This window comes from Primulina tabacum, chromosome 10 (assembly GCF_025594145.1).
Source record: "Primulina tabacum isolate GXHZ01 chromosome 10, ASM2559414v2, whole genome shotgun sequence".
Taxonomy (NCBI): Eukaryota; Viridiplantae; Streptophyta; class Magnoliopsida; order Lamiales; family Gesneriaceae; genus Primulina; species Primulina tabacum.
In genome coordinates this window covers 711,632-737,445 of record NC_134559.1, presented here as the reverse complement: position 1 = coordinate 737,445, position 25,814 = coordinate 711,632, and the positions used below count along the sequence as shown (strand labels likewise).

Below are 25,814 nucleotides of genomic sequence, written 5' to 3'. Positions count from 1 at the left end.
TTTAGTAAGTACCAGTCATTAAGGTGTTTTATAATCATAAATACTATATGATGACTATGGATCAAAACTGGATTTGGTGATACTAATATATTTTGGGGAAATTAAATTATACGATCAGGACGACTTAAGGTAAAGTCAACAATTAACTACTATTTGAGAATATAAAATAACTTAAATTAGTTTAGGATTTATAATTGATAGATGATGTAGAGTTAGTTAAATATTGATTTTCTTAAAATAAAAATATTTGTTATAAATGTTTAAAAATTGAAGATGCCATATCAGAGTACGCAGCGAAAGCGTGATAGAATGCAAAATTTAAGACAATCAGATTAAGTATGAAGTGAATGAAGGAGCCTAAGCTTTTCAATAATCAAAACTAGACAGATTTCGAGGATGAAATTTTATTTAAGGGGGAGGATTTGTAACGTCTGAAAATTAGTCCACGTAAACCGCATGTATGAAAATTATTAAATTGCTAAAATATTTTAATTAAATGATTTTAGATGCATGAATGATATATTTGAGTGACTAAATGATTAATTGTGTAATTTTACTTGATTTCATAATTTAAAGATTTTCAGACGAATATGGTGGTTGGCCGGTACGGAGGACTGGAGACGATTAAGGTGTTACAGATTTAAAAGCTAAATTTTTATTTTTAATTAAGAAAATATTTATTTTAAATAACTTAACAATTATTGTATTTTTAAGGTCAAGTTTACATTAATTAGCGGGAGCAATGAATTTTATGTCATTTATAAGGAATTTTTGGAAATATGTATTTTTAAATATTTTAATTTGAGGCCTAATGATTTATAAATCTTAATGAACCTAAATTATTATTTTAAAAGTTAGGGTTAATTAAGCCTATTAATTAAGTATTTAAGAAACCTTTTAAATTCTTTTTAAAAGAGTTCTATACACACACACCACTAATTCCTAAACCCTAGACACACACAGAAACACACACAATTTACGTGAAATTGAAAGTGAAGGTAGAACATCGGCAGAAACTTGGAGCTCTTGGTCAAGTGAAGTTTCAAATTTTTTTCTCCTTCGTTTTTCGATTTTCTTCATTGTTCTTCCTTCCAACAACGATCAGCTGATTCTCTTGCATCCCAAAGTAGGTTTTTGGTGGGGTTTCGACGAGAAAAAAGGATAGAAATCGTCCTCCGTTCGTCACCGACGTTCCACCGCTTCGATATTCATCTTTGGAGCATTTTAAACACAAAGGCACGTTTCTAAACTTTTTTTTTTGCACCATTAAAATCATAATATGTGTGTTTTATGTTTTAAAGCATGAAAATTATATTGATCAAATTATTTGACAGTTGGATGAATATTTTTCAAAGTTTTGACTTTTTTGCGCTCATTTGAGACGTGTTATGACTTATAAAGGACATGCTGCCATAAGGGGACATTAAAGGATTGTAAAAAGGTTTGTTTTAGGGGTAAAAAAAGTCCGAAAAGTAGCAAATGAAGTGTATGGTGGAGGCTTGAAAGTTAGGGTTTTCTTACATGTTTTGGGATGTTTCCATAGGCTAGGTTGTAGGGTGCGAAGGGGCTAGTGCGGCTGGTCAGGGTCTGGTCTAGTAGGGTCAGTAGGGTTTAGGAGGTGGCTGGTGGTCTGGTCCACGATGGCTTGAGATTGTAGGTTCGTGGCTTGGTTTGGGAGAAATAGGTTCGAGAATAGCTAGGGAAAGAAATGAGGCCCAGACCGTGGTTCACGGGAGATGGTTCATGACTCACGGGGGTAGTTTAGGGTTGAAAAGTGTAAGTTTAAATTTGAGAAGAAAATATCAAGTTTTGAATTAATTTGGGTTCAGAATGATTCACGGTTTAGTTATTAAGTCATTAAACCGAAATGCTCGGGTTTACATTTAAGAAAAATATTAGAAGTCAAATTTAAGATTATATGATGAATTGGAATAGGATCGAGTCAATAAAAGTAAGAAAAAGTAAAATTTAGGAAGTTCGAGGTCCAGGGGTAAAATGATCATTTTATGTCCCGGGTAGTTCTAAAGATCTGACAGTGTCCCGAAGATTCATAATACATTCTAAATAATATTTTAAAATGTTTGTGATAAAAATATGATATTTTTATGATATATGCAAATGTTGTACGATTTTTTTTCCCGAAAAATGCTATTTTACGATTTTTGAAGGATACAATATTTTATAAATAAAAGAAAATAAAAAATATTTTGAAGGATATGAATTGACTGTGACAAAAAAAGATATGATGAGGTATATCGTGAGAGAAAAAGCCCTAGAGGAGCCCGTTTACGGGAGAAGGCCACAGAGGGAGCCCGATGATTGTATCCATATTTGGCCACAACCTAGTGACGAAAGTTGCTGACGCCCCACCCCCAGGTACCTGGTATTGCTAGACTGATCGGTCGATCATGATGATATGATATTCACTTTCAAGTATCAAACTTCATCCAAAATGACATACGATGATGAAAAGCTTTATGATTATATATGATTACAAGTTTTACGCCAGCTTATTTTAAATAAAAATATGATTTTTAAATGTATGTGCGTGTAGAACGTATTATTTGATATTCATGGTTAGAACATGACGAATCATTAGATTCACTAGGTTTGGACGGTCGGAGGTGAGAATGATTTGAGGGAGGCGCTGACGCTTGATTGGATCGGGTCTGGCAGTACACTTCCGAGAGACTTTATTTTCCGCATTAGATTAAAATTTAAAATTTTAAAGTAAAGATTTTGATGATGATTTTATTAAAGATTTTATGTTTTATTTTGATGTTTAGTCGTTGCATTATTTTAAAATGGACGTACGATTTTGTGGGTTTAAATATTAGTTTTATGTTGGATGATTTTGAAGTTAGAAGAAAATGTTTCATTTTAAAAAAAATTCTCTAGTATTATTTAAATTGTTAAAAGTAAGGGATGTTTCGGAACTGACTTTTTTCTAGGTTGCAAATAAAGCAGCTAAACTCTGGGATTTTCATAAATCAAGCCAGATATACGAAGGAGCTGCTAAAAAGATTTGGAATGGAAACTTGCTCTGCTACAACTACCTCCATGAGGTCATTAGCTAAGTTAGATAAAGACGAATGGATAATCTCAGTCGAGATAACAATATATCGATGTCTTATAGGTTTTTTGTTATAACTAACTGCAAGTGGACTGGAAATCAGTTTGCGATATGTATTTGTGCTTGTTTCAAATATGATCCTAAGAAAAAAAAAACATTACTCAGATGCTAAAAGAATACTCAAAACCTGAAATGAACTAAAAAATGTAGACCCTTGGTATCCCAAAACTCATATTTCAATTTAGTTGGATACTCAGATGCAAATTATGCAAGATGTAATCTTGACATAAAAAGTACCACTGGAACTTGTAAATTTCTCGGAGATCATTTAATTTCACGGTTTACCAAGAAACATACATCTATTGCAACCTCTACTGCTGAAGTTGAATACCCAGCTGCAGGGAGTTGCTGTGCTTATCTATTATGGATTCAACAACAATTATGAATTATGTAGTTGATAAAAAGAGAAAAAAAATTATGCGATAATAAAAGTTCAATCGCATAAGCAACATACAACCGATATATTCACAAAACTACTTGCCAAGCCTAAGTTTTGTTACTCTTAAAATATTTTAGGACTTATTGATTTGTCTCAATGATGTATATGTTTGGAAGAAAACTGATACAGGAAGTCATACTGATAAGACAACAGTAAATCAGACTTGGAGCGTCGCTGATAGTCAACACTTCTATAATAACTAGGGATGTAAATGAACCAAACCGTTTGTGAGCTATTCGAAGCTCGATTCGATAAAAGCTCGTTTGAGCTCGTTTAATGAGGCTCGTTAAGATAAACGAATCAAGTTCAAGCTCTACAATATTCGGCTCGTTAGCTCGTGAACATGTTCGTTAGTAAATTCATAAGTAATATCTTAGATGAAAAATAATAATTTTGATATTTAATTTATTGATTTAACATATTAATTATGAAGTATATAGAAAAATCTATTAAATTTATTTATTATAGTAAATTGACAAATTTTAGTAAGAATAATATATTTTTTTCTAAATGTATAATTTATCTTTTAATGAATATTTAAATGTACAATTCATATTTATTGAGCTCGTTTAGGTTCGATAAAAGCTTGAATAAACTCGTGAGCCATGAATATATTTGTTAAATAAAGCTCGAGCTCTGCTCGATTATAAACAAACCAAGCTCAAACATTCAAGAGTTCGGCTCGGCTGGGTTCGACTCGATTACATCCCTAATCATAACTGATCTTATAATTTAATATTGGTTTTAATGTCTCATTTATTTCTTTAATTAACCATTTAGGGCAATCAACGTTCAAAATTATTTAAATGCGGTTATTTTTTGAAATCTTTAACGTTTTTATTTAATTCCATAGAATTCTCCGATTGGTTAAATAACGTAGGATTTTTAAATTTTAAAAATCTTTGGCAGATAAATTGTCACGTGTCCTGTTTTATCTACCAACTCCAAGGTTGCACATATGAATATCTGTTGCTCTCTCATTTTCTATTTACCAACTCTCGAACTTTCCAAGTCTTTGCATTCTTTCTCTTGCTTTCTTACATTCAAAAGCTTTTCTAATATTTCTTCAAGAAATTTGCAGAAATGACAAGCCCATCCTTTATCGCTAATGCCTACGCCGTGGATTTTGAATCATTCTTCTCACTCCATGATGCTGCAATCGCCGAAGTGTTCAAGCTCTTCTGTTGAGATAAAGGTCAACTGGTCAACAGTTCTGTTTCAGATTCTAAAAGCTATGATTTCTTCAGACATGGAATCTCGTGGATTTGTTATTCTACGTCCTAAGTCTCCTATTTGAAGATGCTGGTGTTCTTCTAAGTGAATCGATAACTCTGCATGAATTCAAGACACTGAATACACATAACATGATCACATTAAGACCAATGGTACATGCCTTAAACATATCTCCTGCAGCCCTGCTGGAGATTAAGAAAGAAATTGGAGAGGAAATGACAGCTTCTAAGAAGACAAATCGTGATAAAAAAGAGCAGCAAAGCTCCAACATCGAAGGCCTAGAAGAAGTTGGTGCTACAATCGAGTGATATTGAGGCTGTTGACATCATTCCTCCTCAAGTAATCAAGAAGCCAAAGACTTTAACATTTAAGTCAGCCTCGTGTACTTTGGCTCCCAAGATCATTGTAGCAATTCCTTTAACTCAAGTTCCTGGAGCATCAAAGACTGCTGAACCAAAGAAGAAGGTTTCTGAACCAGGGAATAAAGTTGTTTCATGTGGTTCCTAAGGCAAAAGCTGTTGCAGTCTTAGTACCACCAAGAGTTATTAGATTACCAGTGCCACCCCAACTTCTTGACCTTGAGGTATTTTCATCAAGGATTCTATTCAAGATACTAGGTCAGGACTGGATTCAAAGTTTTCAAATAGCTCGCTTCTGGAAAAGGAAAAGAGAAACTGGTGTTATGAGAAGGATGATGAACCACTTTCTGTTGTTCAGACTCAGATTGATTTGTTAATGAACAAAGTTATGGAATATGCTGAAGATCATATTAAGTACTTTGATGAATGGGTCGAGATCAGAATAGTAACCATCTGAAAAGCTCAAGAAAAAGGCTACTCTATCAAGGGGTATTGGGTTATAACAGGATGTTTTGAAGCAGACAAAGACTCAGGTCACGACAAAAGCCTTACAAAGAAGGCACTATTTGATCCAACTTTTGAAGATCCAAAAGTTGAATAATATATGTGCTGAGCAGAGACATAATTATGATAATTAATGCTCAATTTCCTTCGATGATATAATTGTTATAAATCAGTTGTACATAGATTTGTTGACCCCCTTCAAATGAAAGTAAAGGTTTGGGGAGATGAGCATCAGTTTGTCATGCCAAATGAATCTGATGCTGAAAAGAAAAGGCTAATGAAAATACAAGTCAACCAAATTTTGTGAGCCAAGCCGAACCATCTTTGAGCTGTCAGGCCCTACAATTCATCCCGAACCATAACCATATTCTTCAGAACCATCTACCAACCCTTCACCACTTTCTCAGAACCCATTATAGAAGCCCCACTTGAACCGCTTGTTGAAAGTGTTGTAAATGTTCCTTCTATTGAAACAATGTTGGCCCCTCTTCCTCAATGAACTCAAGCAGTTGAATTTTCTCAAGTCAGGGAGATCTCTATTGAAAACGTGGATGAAGTTGTGCAGTATATTGCACAACAACATTTTGAACAAATTTATCAATAAGAGCCTCCTCCTTCTTCAATTGATGAGCCTACTGATATTGCTGAGACTGTGAAAAATGCTGTTGCAATAGAATAACTAGTTTTTCCAGAAGAATTAATGATAACTTCAATCAAAAGAATTTCATTGTTCATGTGAAGGTTTAAAAGATGAGAAATGTTCTAGTAAAAGGATTCCAGTTTATCAAAAGCCCGTCATTAGAACACAATGTAAAGCCAAATTGAAGATGACAAGGGAAAAAGGGTGTGAATAGCGGGTGAGTAGATTTTTTGAATAGCATAACCATGAGATGTTTGCACCTGATCAAACTCACTTGCTAAGATCGACACGCAATATATCACATGCAAAAAAGTCTACTCTAGAAGCTATGGTAAATGCTGGAATATCCGTCTCTAATGCTGTTTCTTTTATGGAAAATGAAGCATGTGAGCCACAAAATTTAGGTTTTATTAGAAAGGATGCATATGACCATATGAGTCGGTTGAAAAAACATACCAAAGTTGAGAATGGAGATGCCACTGCACTAATTCAATATTTTATAAATAAGGCTAATAAGGATAATTATTTTTACTGGAATGTTCAATTGGATGATGATGATAGGGTGATGAACTTTTTCTTTAGGAACTATAGATGCGAGGTTGATTATGAATATTTTGGTGATGTCCTGTCGATTGATACAACATATAGAACAAATAAGTATAATTTAATATTATGTGCTCCATTTTTTGGTATGAATCACCATATGCAGAATGTATTGTTTGGCTTGGCCTTTATGTCAGATGAAACTCAAAATTCTTTTGAATGCTTGTTTGCAACATTTCTTGATTCTATGAATGGACGACAACCACAAACTATCGTTTCAGACCAATGTCAAGCCATGATGAATGCTATAGAAACAATTTTTCCACTTTCACATCATCGTTTATGTCAATGGCATATAAATCAAAATGCTCCTTCACATTTTGGGAGTTTAAATGGTGATTCTGCTTTTAAAGGATTGTGGTATAAATGCATGAATCATTGTGATTCTGAAGATGAATTTGAGAGCACATGGAAATATATGATTGAAACATATGATTTGGATGGTCATAAATGGTTGAATGATAAGTACAAGCTTAAGAAGAGATGGTCTACTGCTTTTATGAATGGAAGGTTTAGTGCGGGACTTTTGGCTACTTCGAGAAGTTAAGTCACGAATATGGTTTTAAAAAAGGCAGGTAACAAAATGAGTTCTTTGTATGAATTTGTGCTAAATTATGCAAAGATTCAAAATAACTGGCGGGAAAGGGAGAAGACTGAAGATACTCGTTGTCACCATGGTAATCCTGCACAGATTTTGAAAAACCATCCATTGTTGATTAATGCTTCTAATGTTTATACGATGTCTATATATCATCTATTCGAAGTTGAATTGGTTAATTCATTGAATTGAAAATCGGTTGAACCACCATCTTGTTTTGGTAATGATTGGAATTGGATTCAAATCAAAGTAAATCTCATGATGAAAACTCAAGGGTTCGATATGTGGTGTTCAATAAGCAGAGTCATGAAATAAATTGCAGTTGTCATAAGTTTGAGACAATGGGGATTTTGTGTAAGCATGCTTTGATGGTGTTTAATTGTATGGATGTCACTGTTATACCCGAATGTTATATTTTGAAGAGGTGGATGAAGAATGTAAGAAATAGAGTTACATTTGACTTTGATGAAAGTGGAAGGGGTGGTGCTAGTCATGTATCTGAAATGGTGTTTGTCAATGAAATAATGAGATCAACCTATGATCTAACTCAACTGAGCAAATCTCATGAGGAGGCAAGAAAAATCTATATGGATTGGTTGACACTGCAAAAGATGAAATCTCTAACCTTGTATCAAAGTTAAGTGTAGATGATGAGACACAATGTGATGACATTCGAAGTTATGGAGTTTGCATAGGTAACCCACTTACTACTAAAGCCAAAGGAGTTACTAATGTTAATATTACACGACAATAGGATACTAAGAGCAAAAAAAGAAAAGGAAAAAGAAAGGAGAAAACAGAAGTTTCAAGTAAGTTTTGGGATAGAAAGAGCAAAAAAAGAAAAGGAAAAAGAAAGGAGAAAACAGAAGTTTCAAGTAAGTTTTCATATTTTCAATTAAGTGAGTAGTTCTATTGAATTAAGTTTTCATATGATCGAGTATATAATTCAATTGAATTAATTGTTGTAACTTTGCATACTGTGTTTGACTTGAATTAATTGTTGTTACTTTGTTTGACTTGCTAGGTGCTAAAGGAGCAAAAAAGAAGGGACAAAGTTCACAAAAAACCACCAACACACAAGAAATGAGCAATGAAATTTCATCACAACAACACTCAAATTTCACAATATCGCAATTTCCTTCCACATTCGGACACACTCAACATTTTATTCAGTCGCCAAATACAATGGTAATTTTTTTTTGAAATAAAAACATGCATTATTGAAAAAAAATATGTTTATATGTTATATATTTTTTTCTATTTAAGATACAGGAGGGTAATGCAAACATCTATTTAGGTGATCAAATGAATTTATTTCCTTATAAGTTTGGGGGTCCTCATTCATCACAAGTAAGGAATTTTGTCTAAATTTTTTTTAACTTTTTTATAAATTGTTTCTAATTAATGTTTTAATATTGTTCAGGGACGTGGTAATTGAAGGAAGACCCTTTGTGCTTGCACAAAGTTTCAGTAGTGTAATTGCACACCAAGACAATGTTTCTTAGTATTTATGCAGACTTTTGGTGTGTTTTGTATTCTACAAAGTTTGTTTATGCTTGTGATCAAGATTGCTTGTTAGATCATATTTTTTTGATTTTCATTAATGGTACAAGTATTGAAACACCTTTTCATTGTTTTTCCATCTTGGTGGTGTGAAGCTAGATAGATTAAGAGAATATGGTACCAAAAGAAAATGTTTGTAGCCTTCGAAAATGTTAAGCAAGAACGGGACGGTGGCTATGATCTGGGTAAGGCATATTTTGCAACTCCAACGTCAAACTTGAAATTTCTATTTAAATTCAAATCCATGATCAGTTAGAATGCTATAATGCTTTTGAAGTTGTTGATATGTGTCCGTGACTAGCATTGATGCTTGAAAGGTACAAATCCAATTCACAACTCTTCCAACTATTTCCAGCTAATAAAAAAAAGGTTTAAATCCAATTCACAACTCTACAAAAGTTTAGCAATGTATTAAACAAAATGAAAGTTGAGACCTTCATCCGTTGACCCCATCTCCAACTGATTGGACTTTTGATTGGAGCTAAATTTTAGAATCAAACATGTGGTAATTTCATCACATAAATCATATCAGAGGCAAGAGAACAAACATTTTAGTGAGAAAATAACATCGGGATTTCCCCATACAGTATATAGAAGAAAAACACAACCATCCTAGTAGTTGTAAGGTTAATGTAAATGGGAGAATGTATTGTCAAAAAAATATCTAATCATCACTATTAATTTTCAGAGATTCAATTTGTTTTTTATCTCCTCCGTCATCTCTACTAAATTTGCAAGTGCAACTTCCAATTTAACTATTTTTTCAGCTTGAGTGACACTTGCCCTTGCATTTGCACTTGCACTAGAAGGTACGTACGATGTTCCTTCAACACTAGGAGTAGAGGAAGAAGCTGCAACTTGATTGTCCATATAAGAACCAAAAGCTTTTAATGCATCATCCCTAGAAGAAAATGACATGTGAGATGCACCGCTAAATTTATTAACTTGTTTTGTGCCTCTTCCCAAGTCTCATATACACCAGGTTTACGCCCAATGAAAACTACATATGTTTTCCCCTATATCACAAGAAGAAATAAAGAACATTAAAAAGTTTACACTAAATAATTAATATAATTAACAGAAAAAAATTTAAAATAACGAAGGCGCTCACCATAAACTAAAATAATGGTATGCCAAAGGGTTTTTTTTTACTGCAACAAAAAAATAGAGAGTCACTACATACATATCAGATCTTATATAATGAACATCTTATAAATAAATCTTCAGAATAAGTATTGGGCAGAATGTTGAATCCTTCATTGCATCAAGGACCTGATGGCTGCAGCGGAAAATAATACAGTAGATAAAATTAAAAAGGAAATATGTCAATAATTAAGCAAATAAATGGATTGATAATAACCTGCAAATTGAAACAGTGAGACTTAAGGAAGTGTGAGCAATCAAATTTAAGTAAAACGAGCACCTCCAATCAAGCATCAATTTAAGTAAAACGAGCACCTCCAATCGATACACAAATTTTTTTGCAGAAAACATGTATATAAGAATACACACATGTTACAATCAAATTATTTTTTTGTTTTACAGATATACACTCTCATACCGCACATACACACACACAAAGAGTCTAGACTTGAGAGACTTGTTACAGATATACACTCTCATACTGCACATACACACACAGATATACACTCTCATACCGCACACACACACACAAAGAGTTTAGACTTGAGAGTTGGTTTCCATATTTTCAGTGAGTTTTTCGGTTCACCTTGTATCTTTAACATACAATTTCGGAGAAATGAAAATTTTCGAGCCATTATCTTCAATTTCACAGAAATAACAAGAAACAAATCCCACATTTCTTGAAACAAACACAAATATCTCCATTATATAAAACAAATGTACAGTGCGAGGAAAAGCCTCATCTTGCCTGATTCAATTAGAGGAGCTCGTTTCCGTGCTGTAAAAGAGGAACGGTGGACTCCGAGGTTTTTGAAAGAGGTTTTGAGAGAGAATACGGGAGAGAGAGGGTTTTGAAATTTCTGAAATGAAAAAAACACGGCTCAGGTTGAGAGAATAGCAAATATTTGAAAAACACAACCATGGTTGAGTTTTTTTTGTTAAATAATAATAAAAATTAATTGACACGTGGCAAAAAATAATTGGAAAGGGGCAGTGCCCCCTTAGGTGGCATCGAATTAAACCAGAAAGTACCCAACTTACTGTTGTCCTTGATATTTTGAAGTCCCCCAGTGCTGACAGAAAAATGGGAAGCAACAAGTGAGAAAAAGATATTTCGGAGAATTTGCTCAGAAAAGAGAACCTTTCCAGGCCTTCTGATTCTAGGAAGCCCTCTGAATCAAGCAAGCCACCATCAGAATCAGGCAAGCCTTCACCTGATTCAAGAAAAACATTCAAGATCTCATAGAGAGCATCACAAGAGATAGAGCTTAGTTCAGTTTTGTTGAAAATTTCAGTTTCAATTTAGCAGGAACGTCGTTGTACTTCTTCTAATTAAATTGCTTTTATATGAACTCAATTTTTCGTATTTATTGAGCATAATTTTTTCATCATAAAAATGAGAGAAATTGTTGGGCCAATTAAGTTTTGGTGATTTAACCAAAAAGTTCTTGAGTTAACATGAACAATTAAAAGAGCTAGAAGGACTGAATTCATAAGGAAAAACTAAATATTCACGTGTAAACATTTTCCCAAGCCTGGCTGAACATTAAGGGAACTGAACTCAAGCGTAACTGATTACTTGAACTCAATCGAATATTAAAGGTTACTGGTTCACAAGTCTACTAATTGCTCTATCATGCTGAATCAATTAGGAATTTCGAAGAACATTCTCTGAAGATTTTCCAAAACTTTTGTTTTGAGGATAAGAGCCTAACTGGAAGCATCATAGGAATATCCTCCATGCCATAACATTTTTTTAATTCGTTAAGGCTGCGTTTGATAGGAGGATAAAATAAACTAATGATTAGTATGTAAATGATAATAAAAATGATTGTGATAGAAATGTAATATATGATGTAAAATAGTATTATGTTTGGTACGATTTTTAATTGTGGGATAATTTTGAATTTTATGATGAAATGACGAAATTGCCCTTTTCTTTATTTTTTCTTCTTTACTCCGGCGACGGCCTGGCAACGGAGGTGGTCTGACGACCGGCGTCAAAGGCGGTGGTCCGACGATCGGTGGCGGCCGGCTTTGGGAAGCATTCCCACGGCGTTAGGCGGCCGGAGGAGGTCGGCGGCGGCCCAGCAATGGAGGTAGTCCGACGGCGGTCGGCGGTGTCCGAAGGCGGTCCGGCGGTGGCTCGACGACGGTCCCGCAGCGGAGGTGGTCCGGCGTTGTGAAAGAGAAAGGGAAAAATTGGAAAGAGGGTAGGGATAAGAGGAAGGATAAATAATCCTAGGAGGGAAGAAGTTATTATTTAATCACATCTAATACAACCTAATCATTCATAGGAGGAATTGAGTTCGTTAAATAAAAATCGTACCAAACATTAGATAAAGTGTGATAAAATAATATATCCTACTTAATTCTGCAAACCAAACACAGCGTTAAGTGTAAGATTTCATGCGCACTACAAGAGTGAACCTTGTCCAAAAGGACGATGTGGCGCAATTATTATTATATCTGAAAGGGGTATTCGATTAAAAAAATTCTACTGTTACATCTTTGTCTATAAATAGATCAGTTGCATGGAGTTTCAGAATCTACATTCTTTACACGAGCCTTGTACATCTTGAATATTATGTTTTTAGAGCCTAACTGATTAAGCATATTGTGAAACACATACTTAATGTTTATATCAAATCATTAAGGATCAATTGTGCTAAGTTTATTTTGTTAAAAAATACATATAACTGACAGTAAGAATCTTACCGATCAAATTATTTAGGCCTTGAGTTAGCTAGGAGTTTTTGTAGCCAGATATTAGTCCTGATGAATTAGGTTGTTGCAAAGTATTTGTAATCAACAAAAGTTTTCTAGTGATATCCTTTCGGAAATGAAAGAAAAGATGGCGTAAGAGTTATTCAATCTCTTAGCATCCATAAAAAAATTATGTTGTACATTTTATTTCAGTTTATCTAGACTAATTGTTTTCGAGCCAAACCGTTTATATTGTTTAAACCAATTCAATGAGTCTATTTTCGCTCAGTTATAGTACCGCTGGTTCATTGAAACACAACTAAAAATAATTAAAATTCAAGTGTTGCAAATCCAACCGAATTATTTAAAGATTTCATTGAGATTATTTATTTACTTCTCTCTAATCAATCTTCCGATCATAACAAACTTAAATCTATTATCGACCATCTAAACTTAGAATAAAAAAAATACTATTATGAAACCAATTATAACATAAATAATTATTTTTTAGCCATGGGCATGCACAAATGTTGGAATGGACTAAAACACTCTTGAATTAACCTGGGAATAAATATAAATACTCCTGAATATGATTTTTTATAATGTCCATGTGAGACCATTCCTATTTGAAGGGAAATAATGATTCCGAATTTAATTGATTTAATTCCTAATATTTAAATGATTTTCCTAATATTAGTTTTTCCTTGTTAATTTTGATTTCAGATAATATCTTGTGAGATTTTGCCTTTCTAAGATAATGAGATATTAAGCATATATATATTAGATATGCTATTTATGATAATGATTTAATGAGATATGATATTAAGAGTTTATTTCTAATTAAACTCTTACTTTCCTTGTGCAATAGGTTTTCTTGAAGAGAAAAAGTCTACACCTATAAATAAGAGATCAAGGACATTGGTAAAAGGCTTCTTCCCTCACAAACATACATATACGCACTTGTGCACGTCGTGAATATCAGAGAAATAAGTCATCAAGGATCGTGCTATTTTGAAGAGTGGTGATCGCGTGTTGCCTTGAATGTTGGGGACATCTGCAGACAACATCCGTAACGAAGTTGGCTGAAGAGCATTTTCGTGGCTCCTCTTTTGGCATCACGTTTTTTGCTTCTTAGTTGATGTTTTATTATTGTCGGTTGTTTTAGAAAGCTTTTATTTTCTCAACATGTTGAGGAAATTGATTTAGTCATAATCACTAGTGATAGATTTTTGTAAAGAGTTTGGTTTTCTAGTGATTAATTTTTGCCATAAGGCACCGCACAAATATTTATACTTGTACAAATTAAATTTGTCCATCTATTTATTTAAAGTGAATTTGTGTTACAAAATATAATATTCTGCTGCATGTTGTCTTAAATGTTGTAACATTTGACACAACACTTAAATCTGATAAAATACAAATTTACAATTTTACACTACGGTTGATATACTTAACCACATCTGTCGAACACTATTTCTTACACTATTGAAGTTCTGAAGTTCAACAGATGCAAAACCATTATCTTTTTTCTTGATACATATCTTCGGACATGGATCAAAGAAATATATAAACCATTGATTTAAATTTAATGGATTAATATTCATTTTCTTGATTTATATTTCGTACAAAAAATTTAGGAAAATAACTTTTGTTAGGATCGAAAATGATTTTAAAAAAGAGTGAATAAACTCCTTAAAATAAACAAATAGATTTTGCAAACTTAAGCTATGTAAGCATCTCATGTGAATTTTCCGATCAAATTAAGTATGTAAAGAAACTAATAGATAAGTGCGGAAAACAACTCTATGTATAAAAGTGAAAAAGATACGCAAATATGATCACACCAAGTAAATAAATGATTAAAAGTAAAAATAAACGAAAGTTTGTTTATGGATGTTCGCAGACAAATTTTCTACGTCTTTTTTTCTTCTGTTTCCATAGGGATTCCACAAAAAAGATTTGACCATTACAATTTTTTGTACAAATCCACTTCTGCTTAGTTCACCAACCATATTGAGCTGAAAGTCCCGAAAATATTCAAACAACTCAATCTATTCATAAACATTTTTCCGGTAGTTATGATAATTATCACAATAAACTATAGCTCGTGTAAGTAAATGATAAGTGAGAAAAAAAGGAGCACTTAATGATCCTTAAAACAATCTGATACAATTTTTTAGCTTTTGTAAATCATCTTGAAATAAGTTTTTAAGAGACGCTGATATAGATTCAGAAGTGCTGGATAGCGTGCAAAATTCAGAGATGCAAAAAATTCTTGTGAAATTTCTAATGCATTCCCTTATATAGATAATGGTCACAACATCAATAAATATGAATGGTACTCATAAATGTACCGGATGCCCAACAATATTTCAGAGAGTGCCACATGTCTTTGTTATCTTTCCAAGTATAGTACTTGACAATTAAATTCTTTTGGACACTAGCTCGATGAAACAAAAAAATATTTTATTCCGTTAATACGGAGAGAGAATGTATGTCCTTGTTGATCAATAAAAAAAGCTCAAAATATAATTGAATGTTTCACTCAGAGAATGTCTTTAGATAAGCTGATGGTAAGCACAAAATAATTTGGCTCAGTTCAGATCATTACCATTATGTTTGTAAGCTTATCAGATAAGTTCTTGATAGGGATCATCATATCATTTTAATACTTATGATCATATAAGTTCTTTGAGAGATATGCGTTTATTAGTTCTATTAAGCCAGATCAGTTCAATTCAGTTCATAATCACAAAAAGTTAACTTCAAATCTTATCTTAACAATTTATCACTTTTGGTCATGTCAAAACCGAGCAGAAATGCAGGTATTAAAAAGAAACCAAACTTTCATATATGAACTAAAATGTATTAGGAGTTAATAAAAAACAGTTCATAAACAAAAGGTTCATAAATCAATTAAATTCTATCTTCTGAATAGTTCATGCAAAGAATGGCTTGTTCTAATCCACTGCTTGAATTACCATGACCACTGCCCGAACTGCCATGACCACCACTACCAGGTGTTTTCTTGTGCTAACAAGAGGAAGGCATAGCAGATGACTTGTCTTATCTTCGATTTTTCTGGATCCTTGGGTTTTTTCCTCTTTTTGGCATCACTTTTTCAAGGCTGGAAGAAAATTGACCACTTGTACTTAGTTGGATGCCAAAACTTCAATTTGCATAGACAAGGCAGCTCGGGCGTGGTAAATTCGGAGTGTAATATCAGCAACATAAAGAATTTGAGTTATCTTAATACATTCCACTTGTCCAAAATGGTCATTGAAAACTCTGAGTACTTCACCGATTTCAGAATTGATTTTGGTATTGAACAACCTAAGATCCAAATTTGAAGCCATCTGATCTGCTCGAAGACTGGAGATCACTTTCTATAAATGGAACAGAGATTGATGCAGTATTTTCATATTATATTTGTTTGGATAGTCAAAAGAGGTATCACCATGTGCAGGGTCTTGCATGAACAAAGGAGAATGAACTTGAGAAGCATGTGGTAGTTCGATTTCCAGTATATTCTGTTATGAACTTGCATGGGTATTAGTCTACTCTCATGAGGTGTATTCGTTGCAGAGATTGCTGATTTTTCTAAATAACAGACTTTTGTGGAGTTGATAGATTTCGACTTAATATTGAAGAATCTCACAGATTTTTAAAGATTTTAACAGAATATTGTAGATTTATTTGCATGACTTTTATTGACATTTGTATATTTTTTCATAGAACCTATGGATTTTGTAATTTATTATTAGGATTTTTTTTAAATTTATTTGAACTAACAATTGAACTTGAATAACTTTTTATTTATTTCAAATATTTCTCTCTCTCAATATAATAATTTTTTACATATTGATTTTACAAAAGACAATAAATAACTCAGTACTAAATTTATTGCAATTAAACTTCAATTATTCAATTCAACATGTTTATTTAAATAATTAATATTTTTTAAAAATACATAACAATAATTTTCAATATTAGTAAATAATCAAACCTAAAATAATTTCATTCATTTTAAATAAATATTCGTATAAAAATATATCAATTTTGTTTTTGACAATATGTCAAACCAAAAAAAAAAACAACAAGACAATTATTTGTACCTGAAAATAAATAATAAGTATGTTAAAATATTTGTAATTAGGGTAACTTTATAAAATTTAATATATTTAATTTATTATAGTTATTCTTATATATGTGTGTTGATAAAATTCTAAAATTATGTATCAATCACACACACACACACATATATATATATCATTCAAGTTAATGAAAATATCATGAATAATTAACTATCAAATGTTATAAAATAATTAATAAAAAATTTAATTTTATTTATTAAAAATAAATATTATTTTCAATTTATATCAATAAAATGGTATATTATTTTCAATTTATAGATCAATAAAATATTATAATTTTTTTATTATGCAGTGTAATAATTTTTAATAAATATAATTTAAAATTTATGAGTTTTCGTAACTGAAACTCCAAAAATAAAATGAACGATATTAATAATTTTGATTTTTAACTATTGTTAGCAATAAAAAAAATATGTTTTTTAAAAAGTACAAATAAAGGAAAAATAAATGGATGAGAAAATAATGAAAATTTTAATATTTGTTGGGGATCGAGGAAGAGTTTAGAGGGGGAGGGGCTGAATGAACTCTTCTCCAATTTCTTCTTTTCTTTCTTGGATAAAGAAGGTGCTAAAATCCTGTTAGGGATAGTAGCTTATCTTGTCGTGAATACTTTCAACAGATTACAATATTAAGTGCGGAAACAATCTGATGGAGTGAATGAAAATAGTAATATCAGTAGACAGCAGTTGTTTATGGAAGTTCGAAAATAAAGTATTTTACGTCTCCCCTTCTTCTGTTTTCAGAAGGTATCACTAAAAGACTTTGGATTTTACAGTACAACTCTTGTACACACCCACTTCAGCAGGACTTACCCTTTGCCTACTGAAACTCTTAGTTACTCAACACAGTGAAAATACGATACAACAAAGTTCTGAAAAAGACTCTTTTCAGATTACAAACTCTTCTTGATAAAATATGAGTGTAGTGAATAATTGTGAAGAGTGTAAGAAACAGTAGCACAAAATGATCTCAATAAACAGATATCTGCTATGAAGCGTGTGCTACTTTCTTTATGTTGAACTTGAAGATATCAAGGATTCGTGGTTTCTCGGTTTGTGAAATACAGATGGATTTTGAGAGATGTTTCGCACTGTCTTCTATATGGGTTTTTTCCATATATATAGGTGACTGAGTTCAACTTTTTTAATCAGAAACTGTCTTCTGACTTCTGATAGAGTCAGCTTTATTACCGAAATAGGTTCCTGCAGAAAAGCTATAAAACAATCAGTCCCTGTTTTATACTAAAATCGGCAAAGTGAATAAATGACTTCGTACAGTGATTAATGCTGCAATTAATACTTGTACTAGAAAAAGGGAACGGTAACATTTAAAGCTGATAACGTTAAGATGTCGAGTCTAATAAAGTCCTTTCTTCTGCTTCTGATTCTATATCCATTTAGGTACTTCTTCTGCTTTTCTCCGCTACTGATTCTGCTTTTCAGTTATCTACTGTTTTAACGAGTAATCTACTGGTTTTGATTTTCATCGCCACAATAAATTTAGATCTAACAATTTCCCTCTTTGTGGTGATGCCAAAACCTAGATAATGTTAGAACGATAATAAAGATAAGATAAATGCGAAACATAAATATAAGAAAGCAGTAGGAGTTTTAACACGAATTTTAATTATTGGTTTCATATCCCTGTAAATGATTCTTCATTCTGGTCATCTTGGGCTCTTTGTCTGACTGAAGATTCTGCGTTGTCTCTGTTTCTCCTTTGTTCTTCTTCTGTTAGAACTCTTTCTCTTTGTTCTTCTTCTCCCTTTTTGGCATCATTGGCAATGACCCGAGCAATTAAGTCATCCATGCGTCCAGACAAGTTTTGAAGCCCATTTATAATCATTTCCAGATAAGGAGCCTGAGTAGAAACTCGGTCATGAAAAGTAGTGAGAGATTGAGATTGGGACTCAATCTTGGCATCCAAAGATTCCATGGTGTTAGAGAACGAACGGATAAGTGCATCATGATCAGTGAGACGTTGCAACATATCATTCTGACCAAGCACTAAGGTACCGTATCCTTTGGAAATTGTTTGTCTGAAAGCAATGGTTTCAGCATGCATCCTGTTCATAGATTCTGCCGTGTTGAAGATTTCCCTTGTAATGCGGTCTTAAAAGAACTTAGAACCACTGACTTCTGCAACATGTTCATGAGATAGCTTCCGAACTACATCGGAGATTGTTGAGATTATTCAGTAAAATATTTATCTCATGTTCGATATCGAATGGTTCTGGTGACGGAGTTCTTTCACGCATACGACGCTTCATTTCTTCAATTTGATCATTACAAGCAGTTCGGGAATTGTGGATAATGCCAATGCAGTAGAGGATTGAGCTTCTGCTTGAGCAGAAAAAGTGGGAATGAGAGCAGTAGATAATGCAGTAGTGAGGCCTTCCTGACCAGCAGATTGTTCAGCAGCCACGGGTTCAACAACAGCAGGTTCAAAAATAGTAGAAGGTGTAGGAAGTGTGCTTTCTGCTGGTTGAACTACTGGCATGGCGTTCAATTGTTGATCGGGTTGAATCGAATCATTCAAAATCAGGACCATCTCCTCTTGATGTTCAGTAGAGAAAATCGCCAAATTCGGCAAGGAAGGAGACTGGTCAGCATGCGATTCTTCCTGAGTTGGTTCTGCTGGTTGGATGGTTGGGTGGCCAGAATCATCAGCTGGAACGGTAACCGATACCGCAGGGGAGTCCCGAGTGATAGATTGAATGACTTCCTCGACTGAAGCCAATTCACGAACAGATACAAGTGAAGAGGACGGAATAGGCACTTTGGAAAATGCAGGAGTACTGGAAATTATAGCTTCTAGAATAGCTATAGATTGTTCCTCAACTGACTGAATCTGAGCAAGATCCGGAATAAGGCCTATTGAATACGATTCAATCTCTCCAAACTTTTGTTCTTGAGCACTGAGTTGCTCATCCATTATTCTCAGACGTTCTGTCAGTACAAGGATCACTTCTTGATCGTGAGCAGCAGTTGGGATTAATCCATCAAAATTGGACTTAAGAGTCTTTAAGATTGAGTCCAGTTTGTTTCGTTTATTCCGCTCAACAATGAAGCTCCGACGGCGCATCGCTTCAATCACATTCTCTGTCTTTGCAAGATAAAAGACCTTTAACTCATGCCTTACTATTCGTCCAAACGAACCCTTAGTTTTGAAAAAGGTGAGGGGATGAAATACCCTGACCTTGTGCCATTCATCAAATAACTCTATTTCCTCATTTGCAAAATTTTAGATTTCTTCGAGATGAAGATCAACACCAGTCGAGACAGATGATTGGTTAGTTTGAAAATTTGGTTGTTCCACAAGTTTCTCTTTTCCCTTTTCTGAAACAGGTATAGTCGGCACCGGTCGAAACGCAGAAGACCTGCAGTAGATTCTCGAAAGACAATTCCAGACACGGGTCTAAAAGTTGACGCAGTAGATGTTGTTGGAATAACAACAGTAGTGATTGGTGTAGAGACAGAGACAGTTGGTCGAGCAGAGGGAACAACTTTTGGGAACACTTGCCTCAAAGGAACAACTTTTAATTCAGAGATTGCTGCTGTCTTCTTGATCCGAAGAGCAGTTCGAGCTTTCTTTTTGCTGGGAGTAGGGGGCAGAGATGGTTGAATGGGCGCAGTAGACTCCTCGGACTCTGTTTTGTCAGAATCAGTAGAGATAACCACTCTCTTTCTTTTAATCTTCTTTTGAAATCCTTGATCCTTAGAAATAGTGTCTCCAATCTCATTTTTCTAAGCAACAAATTCAGCCACAGTTGGCTTGGGTCTTAAAGCAAGTGTATTTTCAGCATCAATCATTGTCACGGAAACAGCATCCTGTTCACTTGTAAAAGAAAAACCAGCATCTTTTAGCATTATGCTGATCTGAACAGCAAATCCAGTGCTTTTCCTTGAAACCATGTCTTCATTATTCGAAAACCAGAAGTGACTCCAATCTTTTTAATTTCTGAAGTGATGGCAACCATCACTTGGACTTTCTCCTTAGTCAGCTTATCAAATGTGCCAGCTTTGACCAATAAGGCCTTTACCACAATGTCAGCAAGCACTTGATACTCTATTTTTAGAAGCTTCTTGAAGCAAGATGGAGACAAATCTTCTCCAGAAGCTGAGAAGGTGCTGAGAGCAGTAGACATCTCTTGCTTAGAAATATCGAAGAGTTCAGAAGTACCTGAACATGGGAGGAAGAAGGTTGATCCCAATAGTGCTGCATCAATGGAGATGGATGCGACTCCTTGAGAGTGAATGATCTTTCCTTCTTGAATAGTTGCCTTAGCATAGAAATCCAGAAGAGCAGTTTTGTATATCGTAGCAGGTGCTTCCAAGAATTTTCGGAGTCCTGATTTTTCTAAGGCTTGAAACATCTTCAGAAGATTCTCATCCTTGATGGTAAGGACGGAGGAGAAGTTAACCTGGTAAGCATTTAGGGTGTAAGCTCCGGCCATTTGTTTCCTTTAAAGAAAGTAACTTCAAAGAGATTGAGTAAGCACGATTTCAAAAGAAACAGTAGTTAGAGAATAAGATTCTGGAAACGTAAAAAAAAATGAATAGAAGAAACAAAGGCAGTTAATATTCAAAAGAAAATTTACAGCCGTCATTGTAAACACAAGGACACGTGTCAATATGTTTACGGTTGAGTTATTATTTTATAAAAAAATTCAAAACGTGTCAGATAGACTAATGATTTTTTTTAAAATTTTGAAATTTAGTGATAAGGGCGGGCTGTCCAAGCGGTTACTTTTGAAATAATCAGAAGAGAAGTTGTCGTTTTATGATAACGTCTACTGGAAGTTTTAAAGTACTGAAATAATTGAGCGCTTTGATAAAACCAGTAGACTTGTTGTTTTATCAAGAGGACAGACATTCTATCTGTTTTCGGAAAAAGATAAAATCTTAGTCTGACTAAAAGACTGTTCCCCCTCGATAAATGCAACCAATAAGTGCTGAGATGTGATATCTGAGGACAAGAGGGATGAATCTTGGTATTCGTGTAACCAAATTGCCGTCTCTTCAGCTTCCTGAGACTCTATATAAGTGCCTGCAAGTTTACAGGCTAATTCATTCAAGAGTTCTTTTATCAAACCAATACACATGATAGGTGCAAATTGTAAAGGGCCAAAAACTCCTTGCTTGAAAATTTGCGGAGAATTAAAAATTTTCTTTTTAAAAGAACTTAAGTGGCCTCATTCATAAAATCACTGGTGAATCAAGTTCAATATTTCAAAATATTGCAACGGAAGAAAATAAAGTTTGCCAAAAATCACAATTTAAAAATTATCCAACGACTGATAAAAATGTTTGCGGGATAAAAACAACTGCTGCTCTGAGGTCCTCGGGTGCAACTACTGTCGACCCAAGCTGGCTCACTGGTCCCCGCCCTCGGTCCTGGCCTCATCAGTACCTACAACAATCAAGTCTAGTGAGCCTAAAGACTCAGCATGCATATATCGCAGGTAACGAGTAAAAAAATCTGAATTTAAAATATGAGTTAACATATCCTGTCCTGAGGCAAACTGAAAATAATCTGTACTGAGCAATTATAATACGTGCATAACTGAACTATAATCACAGTAAAAATGTTTGCTCCTTGGAGCCTGTACTGAAATAACTGATAAAATTTTCTGTCGAGATTATGTTTTACGCCTGTGGCCACTGCACTAAGCTGAACTGATCGGTAACTGGCTACCGGGGAGGCTGAAACTGAACTGAGCTGGCCGGTCACTGGCGACCGGGTGGTACCATACTGAACTGATTGGTCACTGGCGACCGTATAAAATAACACTCCCACATAGTGAATGAACCACAAGCCATATCGCATAAATCTCAAAAAAAAATATCATTTTCTGTTTTCATGCACGTAATATAATTAACTGACGTAATGAAAAATCCTGTAAATTTTACCAACTGGATTGGATTGGATCGTCCCCAGGCTCGCTGCAACCTAACTGTGCCATGAAAAATATGCAATAGCTTAAACTTGACCAACTATGCAATTTACGTTCAAAAGATGCGACTATGATGCCTAATGACTTCGCATTTAATCATGACTCCGAGCCAACCTGAACCGACACCGAACTGACGTATAGTCATGATTAAAATACGCTGAAAAATCATAAAATAATGCTCCTAAAATGATAGGGTCGAAATCTAGGTGAAATGGAGGCCAAAACACGAAACGCTCTTTCGAGAGTCAATTTGGCACATCGCACCGTAAATTCTCGTACGACCTCAAAAATGATCCGAATCACGAACGGTCAAAAACATGACCTTCCCAACTCAATGAGGCACTGTCCAGTCCAAGGCCATGGGCTACAAGCCAACCAAGAACTCAAACGAGCCTTCTAAACGACACAGCAACTTGCTGTAAATTTCCAGCAGCTGCACACCCGTGTAACTTGTGTTGTTTTAGAGACTACCGGCCATTGGGGCGTGAACCACCGATTAGAGACTCTTACAACCATCCCAAGGAATATTTGAACCATGGCTAAGGGCCCTAGGCCAGCCACAATCTGCATCATACCAAAACTCAACCGAAGGGTCTAACCGAGAGCCAACGTGCATGCGTGTGTAGTGTTTTGCTTAGATCGATGTCTTGCGTCGTTCCAGTGGCCATTTGATTGACCATGGCACGATCTAGACATAAAGGGGCATGGTATGAACCGTGGCTATGGGACATAGGCCAACCAAGATCCATACCAAGCAACCAAAAACCGAAACCATATGCTGAACCAATGAAGAAGCCGAATGGGGAAAGGGGCTGTTCTTGTTGATTATTTAAAAACCGATGAACCATGGACCAAGCCACCAAAAGGGTGACTTAGTCACGTCTTAGTCATGCTAGGGAAGTGATCCAACCATGGCTAAGATCCATTAGGGCAGCCAAGATCAGATCCAAACCCCTTGACACAAAAACTGAAATTTCGAACACCAATCTGCGCCTATGGGAAACTTGCTGTCATTTCGGTTTTCCAGCAAGCATGGGGGCTGAATGAATAGGCCAACATGGTCCTAATGCATCCTATTACATGTCTAGGAGTCGCCTTGGGAGCCTGGAGTCGAACCAATCACCTGAAACTCACAAACCAAGAAAAACGTGAAGCTTGCCAAGGAATATCAAAAATTCTGCATGTGTTGTTTCAAAATGTCTTGACATGTATCTCGGTTTTTGCTTGAATAAACATGATCATGTACTGAAAAATAAATGATAATATGACTTGATTGAGGTTTAGAAAGAATCTAGACATGCCTGGTTTCGTTTCGAAAGAAAACGAAAACGACGACGACGCGGCACGGAGGATGGAGCGCTTCTCTTGTTCTTTCTAGTTCTCGATTTTTTCTCCCTTTCTCCCTAGCTATTATTCACGTTTTTTCTACTGAAAAGGGGTCTGATTTCGGTGGGGAGGGAGTGTGATGGAGTGGTTATGAGGGGTGAGGAGCATGGTGCAAGATATAAGGATCATATCAAGACCAAGTCTTCATGCATTTGAATTTTGAATTTTGAATTGCTATCAAATGATCTCTGGGTGATTCTAGAGTATAGTGGCCGATTTTATCATGCCAAACAAGGGTTAGGATAGTGGTCTAGTATTAATTAATTAAGGTGGAAAAATAGCTAAAAGAATTAGCATGCTAATCAACCAAGAATGGGTCAAAGGTGAGTTGGCAAGTCCTAGTTTGTTCTTCTAGGGGTGTGGCCGAAAATGCATGATAAATGGTAGGGGGAAATTGATTATCTAGTAATTTAATAACCCTTAAAAGCCTTACTAATCCTTTAATTAATTTAGTGAGCTAACCCCTTAATTAAATAACTTAAATGAGTTCATTTCTTAATCACCTCAAATAATTAAATTAAATCCTCAAACCTCCCTTTCTAACTTAAATGAACTTAGTTGCTAGCTAAATTAACTTCTGGAAATATTTCTCAATCTTAAATTCTATCTCAAAACTCCAACTCCGGTCCGGCCTCACTGAAATAACTGAAATGCTAAAAATCAAACTACTGAACTGAAATAATAATAATTAACTTCAAACAAATGCATTTAAAATAATTATGCAATGAAGTCAATTAAATTTAAAAATCTAGAATTATGCATGGCTTATACGTCTACTGATTTACGGGTTCTACAATCCTCCCCCCCTTAAAAGAAATTTCGTCCTCGAAATTAGAACTCCGAATAACTCGGGTATCGATCTCTCATCTCCGGCTCAGACTCCCACGTAGCTTCCTCCTCTGAATGGTTGAGCCATTTGACTTTGACTCGCTTAACAACTTGTTCCGAAGCTTCTTCTCCTGCTGTCTAGGATCTGCACGGGTCTCTCTCATAAGATAAGTTCGGTAAGCTGCAACGGCTCGAAATTCAGCACATGCGAAGGATTTGCCATATACTTTCTCAGCATGGAGACGTGAAAGACATTGTGTACTCCGGCCAGATTCGGCGGAAGAGCCACACGATAAGCAAGCGTCCCAACTCTGTCAAGGATCTCAAACGGTCCAATGAATCTCGGACTGAGCTTCCCTTTCTTCCAAATCTCATGACACCCTTCATAGGTGCCACTCACGAAGACATGATCGCCCACTGCAAACTCTAACTCTCTCCTCCGCTGATCGGCATAACTCTTCTGTCGGCTCTGAGCAGTCCTCATCCTATCACGGATCTTGACTACTACCTCTACTGCCTGCTGGACAATCTCTGGACCCAACTCTGCTCTCCTCTCTCCTATTCTCCCA

At 34.8% G+C, this 25,814-nt stretch overlaps 1 protein-coding gene and 1 long non-coding RNA gene across 2 annotated transcripts; both read left to right on the top strand.

The window, feature by feature from the left end:
* Positions 1 to 6,636: 6,636 nt before the first annotated feature.
* Positions 6,637 to 7,458, top strand: LOC142505952 (protein FAR1-RELATED SEQUENCE 5-like). Its single transcript, XM_075619095.1, has one exon. The coding sequence runs from the start codon at positions 6,637 to 6,639 to the stop codon at positions 7,456 to 7,458; it is 822 nt and encodes a 273-aa protein (XP_075475210.1).
* A 1,145-nt stretch (positions 7,459 to 8,603) lies between these two features.
* LOC142505437 (uncharacterized) lies at positions 8,604 to 8,984 on the top strand. The gene is made up of 3 exons (XR_012804416.1): positions 8,604 to 8,697; positions 8,782 to 8,859; positions 8,933 to 8,984. It is a non-coding gene; the product is annotated as an uncharacterized LOC142505437 (long non-coding RNA).
* The last annotated feature ends 16,830 nt before the right edge of the window (positions 8,985 to 25,814 follow it).